General features: G+C 40.5%; 1 protein-coding gene across 1 annotated transcript in view; it reads right to left on the reverse strand.

Moving 5' to 3' along the window:
• DGKI (diacylglycerol kinase iota) overlaps positions 1 to 10,476 on the reverse strand; it is a 316,603-nt gene that overhangs the window by 230,740 nt on the left and 75,387 nt on the right. Inside the window, exon 9 of the mRNA XM_027770499.1 lies at positions 10,376 to 10,471. Coding sequence (XP_027626300.1) covers positions 10,376 to 10,471 — 96 coding nt within the window. The remainder of the gene's footprint in view (positions 1 to 10,375; positions 10,472 to 10,476) is intronic.

The following is a 10,476-nucleotide window of genomic DNA, read 5'->3' on the forward strand; positions in this document are numbered from 1 at the left end:
ATCCCCCCTGCAGGGGCACAGGGAGAGTGGATTTCTCACTTTCTCACTGTCTCTGTCTCTCTGTCTTTCCAGCGAGCACACATGCTCTAAGGCAAAAACCTCTACAAAAAAAAAAAAAGAGAGAGAGAGAGAGAAACACATTCGTTGTGTGTGTGCATGTGTGCCGAAAATCCTAAAAGGAGAATGAAGAGGAAAGTCTATTCCCTAGGGGAGTAGGGGAGGGCAATTTCTCACTTTCTCTCTCAAGCACATGCACCCTATAACGAAAACTTAATAAGAAAAACAAATATCTATGGGCCTTGGCTATAGTTACAAGAGAGCTTCATAATACATGTGTGTGGGAAAATGGAATTAAAGTACTAGTTTTACCAAAAAAAAAAAAATCTAAAACCCATACATAGTTTTTCATAATACTCATTTTCCATGAACATTTTAAGGACACCCTCTCTTATAAACATACATAGATTCAATGTCCAGGTTAGACGTTGTCTAAATTATGTAACTCTGGGCAAGTTTCTTAATTTCAAGCTTGGTTCTCCTTCTCTTTAATATGTAGACAAAAATGTATAATTCCTAAATTTGTTGCAAAGATTAAATGCAACAATATTTGAAGAATACATCGCAGCACTTCATACTCAGTAAATGTTTAATGTATATTATCTATTATTTAGCATCATTACTTACTATAAGAAAATCAATACCAGGACATTCTTAGCCTGTATAATTTAACCTTACTTTTTACTTTATCATGCAGATTCTTACCATCTCTGTATGAGATATGGGCAACTAAGTATGATTTTATTGAAATAATTTTTTCTATCTGAAGCAAAAGTATCACAGTATCCCAGTTAATTTAGTAGTTAGTATGATCAAAGTTTAGTTTGACTTTTTTAACTGCCAGAGGGTGTATGTGCTCACCAGAAAGAGAGAGAGAGTAAGAGAGGGAAAAGACACTTCCCAACAGGGTTTGATGACACTGCAATCCCTTCTCCTTCATTCCTCCATCCTGTCAGGATTTGGGGCACACATGTACATGGGCCTCACATGCTTTTAAATCCACTGAGGCCAGGATTCAAACCACATGGTTAACCATGTGGGATCCAGCTCTCTTAACCACTAGACCATGGGGCTAGTCCAACTTTGATACTTTTCCCTCTCCATGACTATATCTGTCTAAACCAAGTTTGTCACTCCCACATGAACACTTTTGGAGTGTTTTAGGTATCTGACATTTATAGAATGATCGTTCTGCTATATACAACACTGTACTGTAGATTATTTCTTAGAGTGGATTGAGCACACAAGAAATGAAAGGAGGGTCTTTTTATTAAAGAGTTCCAAAGGAGCTTGTATGCCTCACTTTATCAACCAGAGCAAACAATGTCTGATCAGCTGTGCTGGGCTGGCCACTTGTGATGTCCTTTCTTCAGAGATGTCACGATTACTCTTTCCTAAATATTCCAAAGTCTGTGCATCTAAGATGTTGTGTTTAAGAGTCACCCTAATATAGGATTAATAGCACAAGGTTTGGATGGCCTCACCAGGTAATCAGGAACATTTTACAATCTTGCAGAAATGCAATCTACAAAAAAAAAGGGCTGTCTGCCTTCCAGGGTGATTATGAAAATTCAATGTATCAGTAAGTTTTGTATCTGGTGCAGAATAGACCTTTGTAAATGTGAGCACCCCCCTTTTGTTGCTCCTTGTTAACCTAGTCATTAAGTTACTCTTTGGGGTGCGAGGGCTAAAGTGCGGCTGATAATGATCACATTGGTCTGCCAGTTGTTGCAGAGGCCAATGCAGGTCTTTGTTGCACATATCATCCAGACCTGTAATTTAAAAGTCCTGCCTTTCTCATGTGCTTGCTGTAATTTTCAGAACATTCCATCCTTAATTATTGCAACTAATCCTTCAGTTTCACCAAATGATATATTTTGCTTCCTATCAAATTCAAACATAGATTTAGATACTATGCAATACTAAATACTGGGTCATTTTTTTATTTCCGTGCTGGGGTTTCTTTTACCTCTAATAGGTAACACCCATTTTTTGGGTTTTGTTTGTTTTCGCCATAGGGTGCATGTGATCCCGGAGTAAGACAGAAAAGTGAGAAATCGCCTTCCCCTGGTGGAGAGAGGGATGTGTGGAGGGTGAAGGTCACACCACAGTCCCTTTTCCTCTTGGAATTTTGGACACACACACACACACACACACCCCTACAGCATGATTTTCGAGCTGCCAAGTCCAGGACTCACACCATAGTCAGCCATGTGGGAATCTGGCGCCTTAACCATCACTCCACCCTGGTCTCCACAAGAGTCACTTTAATAACCAATTTATAAAACATTTCCAACCTGCTAGAAAATTAGTTTTTCAGTATTAAATTCCTAGAGCAATATGAATTGTTGATGTTAATTACTTCATCTTCTGGCTATGGTAGAGTGCATATCTCAATATCAGCTTCTCCTATTACACATATAATTTTAGGTAATGAACTCCTTTCAAAATATAAAAATACAAAGTAATGATTTCTTTTTCTTAACCTAAAATGTCTCTAAAAGATTTGAGTGGACACAGTTTTGGTTTTTCTCATTTTCAATTTGAGTTATTGTATTTAGAACACCTAATTATCTCAATTTAACCTTTTGAGGAGAGGGCATTAATTAAACCTGGCAAGTTGTGCACAGCCCTCTTCCAGGAGGCCCATTTCAAATGCAGTCTAATGGAACAGCGCCCCCTGGAGCTGGGCAGAGATAACCTGCAAGGACATGGATGGCTGCACTAGCAGAGCTGATAGTCAGGCGTGATATAATTACTACTTGAAAAAGTAACCTTTTTAAAATATGGTATCATTAACAAAAATGATAAGTGTTTTAAGTGAAAGCATTTTTTTAATCAATCCTTGTGAGGTAAGGAAAAAAGGCCACATATTTAAGTGAGTTCTATTAACTCTGCTGTTAACTCCAAGAAACTACTTTAGGTCTTTAATAGTGGTAATTTATTAAATAGAAATGAATGGTATGACAAATACTAATTCACCAGAAAAAGGATCATTCGTTTCTCAGTGGCAATATTAAATACTCTGCAGTCATTTACACAGCTGGGCTCACCAACGGGTCTCAAACACTCATGCAGTTATCACCTGCTATATGCCAAGTGGAAATGTTGCAATTTATTATTATTATTATCATTATTATTATTATACCGCATTTGGCTTGCAAAGAGAATTTACCCCACATGAAATGCACCTCAGACCAGACCAGTCCAGTTGAGAATACTATATGCATTATAGTCAACAAGTAATAAACCATTACTGTGTCCCACAAGTGTCTTGCCTGTTTATTCTCCCCAATTTCCTCCCCTACACTCTTCCCATCTCTCACCCTCGTTCCTCACTGTCTCCAGTGTCCATAACTATTTTCAATGTTTTTATGTCCTCCAATCTTTCAAAAAGCTGCAACTTTTACACATAGCCTTATTTTCTTTGTTGTTGTTGTTGTCATTGGAGAGGTTTGTTTTTGTTTTTGTTTTTGTTTTTCTATAGGGCATGTGTGCTCACCAGAAAGACAGACAGAGACAGAGAGATAGAAAGCAAGAACACACACACACACACACACACACACACACACCCAGGGGGATGGCCATGCCACAATCCCTTCTCCTCCATTCTCTTCTTGGCATCTTGGTCATGCACGCACATGTACCTGGTGTGAGTTTAAGCCACTGGGTCTGGGACTCAAACCACGGTTGGCTACATGAGAGTTCAGCGACATAGCCATTATGCTAACTGCTGGTCCCAAGCCTTCTTTTCTTTAAATGATGAAGAAAAATAAATAGTTTACAGGTCAATCCTAACACATGCATGACCACAGAACGTGTTCAGATATTGTGAGAATGGGTATTCCTCAGGGTGAAGAAAAAGAGTTCTTTCTATGTCCAAATAGTAGGGCAAGAGTGGGGTGCAATGAGAGATTATAGCCTCCCAGAAAACAGGTGGATTTTTCTGGAAGGAAATGAACAAAATTTGCTCGTTACCTACTATGTGCCAGGCATAGTTTTCAGGGGTAAATAGAGAGAGGAACAAGATGGATGCCATCTTGCTCTCAAAGGAAGCTCTATGCATTATTCATAAAGGAAAGTATAATGATAATGATTGGGAGTTGGGAGAAGCAATTAACAGATCAGTCCAAAGAGCACATCAATCTTCATCAACGCTTTGCAGCTCCAGGGTGGGTTGAAACATTCTGCTGCATCACCTAGTCCTGGTTTCCATCATGGAGGCAGCATCTAGACCATGGAAAAAACCACTGCCCAGGAAGGCAGTAGAAAGGTCTGAGGAAAAGAAAAGTTAACAGAAAAAAATAACTGAATGATTTAACCTGGCTCCAAACAGCCCCACTGATACTAAGGTATCAAATAAATTCCTTTATGCAGTAAATGCGCATTAGGCTTCTACTCTGTGTCCATGTGTACACTCAGTAGCTCAGAATCTTAGAAAAAGACCAAAACGAAGTGAATGAATCCACAAAAGATGGTAAGTGCTATGAGAGATGCCCACCGCGAAACGTGGGTGCCCAGAGGAGGTCATCTATGCCCAAATTTGGAGTTAGGGGAAGGCATTTTAAGGATGGTATCTGAACTTGAAAGATGAGAAGAGTGAGACGTCTCTTTCCATACGGAGTAGAGGAAGAAGTTTCAGGGTGGAGACACACACAGTCTGAAACAGCAAGGCATACCATGGAAAACTATGGCTCTGAGATCCGTAAGGCATGGAGTGGTGGGAGACGAGACCACCGAAGTGAGTTGTGGGTTAAGCCGTGTGTGTTAAGGTGCCTGGGCTTTATTTTACAAAGATGAGAACTTGAATTATTTGCCCACATATTTAGAAACTGTGGGAACTCAAAGTTCTCATTTGAAGTGATTCACTCTTTGTCTTCCCTTTCTCCCCAGCCTGGTGTGTCTGGCCCTGAGGGAGAGGTGTCTGGAAAGCCTGTCCAGAGAGGGTGAGCTTTCTTCCTACTGGACCCTGGGAGCTCGGATCCAGGGACCCACCTCATGCTGTGCCTCTCCCAGGGATTTCACAGGTGGGAGGAGGCAGGTCTAGACCCTATGACCCAGTACGAGCCAGCTAAAATCTAAGTAACCGAAACACCGACTTAACCCTGAGCTTATCATCCAAGTCGCAAGACGAGTAAGTCATGAGTAAACATGAGGGAGACAGCGTGTGAAAGCAGGAAATGTCGAGTTCATAAGGCTCAAATAGAAAAACGTGAGGAAGGGCCAGGGCCATAGTGCAGTGGCTACGTCCTGCAGAGAGGGAGCCAAATCCCACATGATTGACTGCGGTTTGAATCCTGGTCTGGAAGTTTGAAAACCGGACACCTGTGTGGACATGCCCAAAGTCCTTCCAGAATGGAGAAAAGGGGCAGTGGCATGACTACGTCCCATGGGAAGTGTTTCCCCTCACTCCCTGGAGAGCTCACAAGGGAAAAACAAACAAGAGATGTTAGTGAGTCAGGAACACCAAAGAAAAGTGATACATTTTAAAGTTAATGAAGACAGGAGTGTAAGGGCGGGACCTGTTACTCTACTCTTCAGAATTTTCCAGACAGAGCAAGGGACAGTGTTGATACACATTTTATTCTCCATCTAGAACGTCTTCTCCACAGGAGGAACCACTCCAGTTGAATGTTTGGTCACTGATTCTGGGCCAGTTCCCTCAAATATTAGTAATTCATATTTCAAAAATATTGGCAATGAAGACCTCTAAAGGGAACCAGCAGTTAGCATAGTGGCTATGTTGCTGGACTCCCACGTGGTCGACCGCGGTTCACGTCCCGGACCCGGTGGCTTAAAACTCACGCCGGGCATGTGTGCGTGCGTGCCCAAGATCCCGAGAGGAGAATGGAGAAGAAGGGATTGCGGCATGACCATCCCCCTGGGGGGTGATTTCTTGCTTTCTGTCTCTATGTCTCTCTCTGTCTGTCTGGTGAGCGCATGCGCCCTATAGCAAAAACCTCTCAAAAAAAAAAAAAGACCTCTAAAGCTTTGCAAAACATCCAGTGTCACCTCTACCTTCAGATTCAGGGGGGAAGCGGGGAGGGAAGAACATATACACATACACACACACATACATATACACACACATGCACACACATATATACACATGTATACACACATACATGTATACATATATATATGATTATTGTGAAATTTAAAATGGGGCTTTAAATAAATGTGTTGTTTAAAAGAGCTATGATCTGCTTAATAGAAGCAGTCCTTGCATATGTTCATCCTGATACGGTCCTTCAAAATGCTGAAAATTTTTCTTACATGAACTACTGTAGAAAGAAAAAAAGGCTGCAGGTATTTTTCTTGCCAGTAGATGGCGCTATCGGCCAGGTATTGACTTCAAGAACTGCAGCCTGGCAAGTTTTAAAAAGGGCTTGGAAGCCCAAGTTTAACAGTGGGAAAGAGCAAGGATACTTGGGACAGTGGGGGTGGAGGGTGGGAAATGGAGGAGGATGGGAGGGAGGGAATCCAGGGGAATTAAAAAGAAGTAAAACATTTAAGGGACCCGAAATGGAAAGAAATCTGTTGATTATAATGTATACGGTAATGTCGGTGACTGGACTGATATGCGTGTATTCATGATGGGAAAATCCATTTGGTATGCTATAATGATACTCAGCGATTAAATGTAAAAAATGAAACTTAAACAAAGTAGGGGAAGAGAATGCCTTACATCAAAAACTGCATGGTAGAATAAGTAAATTATTAAAAGGGAAAAATCAAGATTCAACTCCCCCCAAAATTTTTTCTCTATTGGTTACAGTAGCTCTTGGCAATAAGCGTTAGCTGGGGCTGACAGAAATGCAGACTCTCAGGGCTATTCACTGACTCACTGAAGCAGAATCGGAATCTTAACAAGATCCACAAGCAAATCGTGTGCATATTAAGTTCAATTATTTTATCCCTCTGCTCAAAAACCAAAAGAATTTTAAGACAAATACTTTAAACAGCAGAAGCCTAGTTCCCACTGCACAAATTGCAAATCCAAGTTTTTACAGTTTCCTAGGCTCATTCTAATCTTCCCCTAATCGCACTCCCAATCGCTTACTATCCATGCTCCACTCACCGTGTTGTCCTCAGCATGCATAATTGTCATCACATCTGTTCTTCTCCTCGTACTGTTTACCGCACACTTATTTGTTTACTACATGCCATGCACCAGGAATCACAGACCCAAGGGTGCAGCCCCTGGTAAGTCTATATCCTGACGGCAGACACACTGAGAGTGTGTTACAATTCACACAATACAGGCGTGTACCAAGGGCTATGAGAACATCATGAAAAGGGCGATTCATTTCATGAATTAGATCAGAAAAGTGCTACTGAGCCTTGAAGGATGATCAAGAATTGGCTGGAGTATAGAGAAGGAAAAGTGCATTCCTCCGGTCTTCTCTCCTCCGCATAACTAAATAGTGCCCATCTTCAATTCCAGCCGTGACCAAGACACGGTCTCCTTATCACGCCCAAGTCCCTGCTTGCCTCTGAAACTCCATAGCAATTGCAATCTAATCCACTCGATTTAGGACTCGCATACAGGTAATGTTCCCATGTGCCCCTTTTATGTCATTAACAAACAAGATAGTCATAGCCAATTCATGTAAGTTTCTTGACCTGCTTTCTATGGAGTGAAATAGGAAGCAATATCAGATCACTTCTGAAGTCCTTGTCATTGGATTAGAACAAGAACAGGCTATGCCTTACCTGGACTGTCAGCTTCTTAAAGTCAGAGATAACTCACAAGCCTCTGTACACTGTATGCAAAAGCTTATAATGATTTAAGACATGCATATGGACCATCATAATAAGGTATATTTGGTACTAATTAGCATGTGGTGCTCAGGTGGCCAAAATCCTAGAGCCAATTATATTAGCTTTGCTCTCTTCTGGGTTCCCAACCTTATCTCTAATCCTTGATAGGCCACAGGGAGACCAGCTAAGGGGATGGGGATGGTTCAGGGCAAATTGAAACTCACACCTAAAAAAAAAAAAAAACATTCCTAGGTCCTCCTCTGGTGACAGTCTTAGAATTGCCATCATTCCAAGATCATCACTCAGCAACTCGAAAGTACAGAATATTGAATAGAAATTGTTCCTTTGTTTATGAATATTGAAAATAAATTGTGCCTTTGCTTAGGACACATTTTTCCCCCGTTCTCTACAATGTTGGTACAGATTTTTTTAAATTATTGTTCTATTTCATTACCAAAAAAAAGTCTAGGTCCAACTATATGGTAAGTCACTTTTAAGATCTAAACATCTTTGTTATAATATTTTATATAAACTCTAATTATGCAGTAGTTATTAGGAAAGTTGACTTCAATAAGAAATATGTTGACAAGGGAATAGTTAACACAGCAAATTACCAAGAATTTCCAAGAAAGATGAAAAGAGGGATAATATTTCCTTTAAATCAAAAACTCCCATAAGAGAAGCTTTATTGAAATTAATACATTCTGGGAAATGTGTATTAGCCTTGGTTCTAAGAACATCATCTTAGTCTACTGGGTCAATCCTAATTATGGGACTCCCCTCCTTATAAGGAGTGATTACAAAGTTTTAAATCTCCAGTTATTTATTGTGAAATTTCAAGAAATCTGTCTCAAAATGGAAAACGTACACTTACTGGACAAAGAAACTATTTCCTCATCCACACTCACGTAAAAATAACAGAAAATCAAAGCCAACAAGACTATTAATAAGAAACTTCAGACATGAAAAGACAACTGGATGAAGAGACAAAAACCTGGATTCTAGAGCAAATTCTGTTCTTCAAAGAGCAGTGTCAGGGCCAGCACAGTAGTTAAGGCACTGGACTCCCACATGGCAAATGTAGTTCAATTCCCAGACCCAGTGGCTTGAAACTCATACAGGGCATGAGTGAATGCATACCCAAAATACTGAGAGGAGAATTGAGGAGAAGGCACTGCAGCATGGCCATCCCCCCTGTGGAGTGATTTCTTACTTTCCATTTCTCTCTGTCTCTCTGGTGAGTGTACACGCCCTATAGCAAAAATCTCTTTAAAAAAAAAAAAGTCACTCTCAGTATGACATTTAATTTAACTTTTCTAAAACTACCTCTTTATTCTTAAGTGAGATAAATATCAGTATACTATAAGATTGGGTGAGATCAAATGAAATCTTCAGAAGCTGTTTTTTTGTTTTTTGGGTTTTTTTTATAGAATTAATGCTGTTTGTTAATGAGTGTTGTGACAGATGGATTTTCTCTTTTCTCCAAGGATGGGGACAAAACTAGCTAGTCTAAATTATAACAGGAATAAATAAAAGTAAATTAGTAAAGGGCTTCCTAACTATAAAAGAGATCCTGAAACATATTAGCTAAGAGACATATTGGTTAAAAGAAATTCTGGAATGACCATCCTTGAAAATCCATAAGGAAAATGTCAATACTTAGGTGTTCTGGCATGTTCTATATGGAAGCCCTGACAGCTTGAAAATCATGCCTGGCATGCATGTGTGTGTCTTTATGTGTGCATATGTGTGAGCCCCAAATTCTAACACGGAGAGAGGAGAAGGGACTGGAGCATCACCACACTCCACTGAGGGGTGCCCCCACGCCATCTCTCTGTCTCTCTCTGGTGAGCACACATGCCCTCTGGCAAATTAAGAAAAACAAGTAAAAGTAACTTATGAATATGCTTTTTTTTTTGCCTCTGTGAGAATGATGTGTACAAGTCTCTTGTAGCTAAGCTTGAAAGATTGGCAAGATTGTTCTTTAAGTTGTTTAATACATAAGGCTTTGACTATGATGTTTAGTTTTTGAAGTGAGCAAGCACCTTGGACATGCATATGTGCCCAAGATCCTGCCTGAGGGGAGGGCTAGGGCTAGGGCTGGGGATCGCAGAATGATGGGACTTGGTCAAGGGTATTTCTTTTTCTTATGTATGAGCACACATTCTCTATCATGAGTAAAAATGAAAAGGAAATCACTGTGGCCAGCAGGTAATGTGGTGCTTAAGGTGACTAGATCCCACATAGCCAAGTATGAAGTTTGAATTCCAGATCGGGCAATTTGAAAACATGCACGTGTGCCCAAAATCCAGAGAGGAGAATGGAGGAGAAGGAATTGTGTTATGGCCATTCCCCTGGGGATGGGAGGGGTGATTTCTCACTTTCTCACTTTCTCTGTTTCTCTCGTCTCCCACCACCCAACCAGGTTCTTCTCCCACCCAAGCAAGTTTATCTCCTGGTATGAAGATCACCTATGTGGAAATGTAAAAAAGCAAACAAACAAAAAAGAGGAATCATCAAGACTTCTACACTAAGCCCATGAAGAATGACTCACCTGGTTGCCTCCACTCTTGGGATTTACAAACACAAGCAAGGGTTTCATGAGAGGAGAAGAGATAGGTTTTATCACAAAAGGACGACCTTTGTTTTCCTGAT

Source organism: Tupaia chinensis, unplaced genomic scaffold (assembly GCF_000334495.1).
Source record: "Tupaia chinensis unplaced genomic scaffold, TupChi_1.0 Scaffold000140_1, whole genome shotgun sequence".
NCBI classification, from domain to species: Eukaryota; Metazoa; Chordata; class Mammalia; order Scandentia; family Tupaiidae; genus Tupaia; species Tupaia belangeri.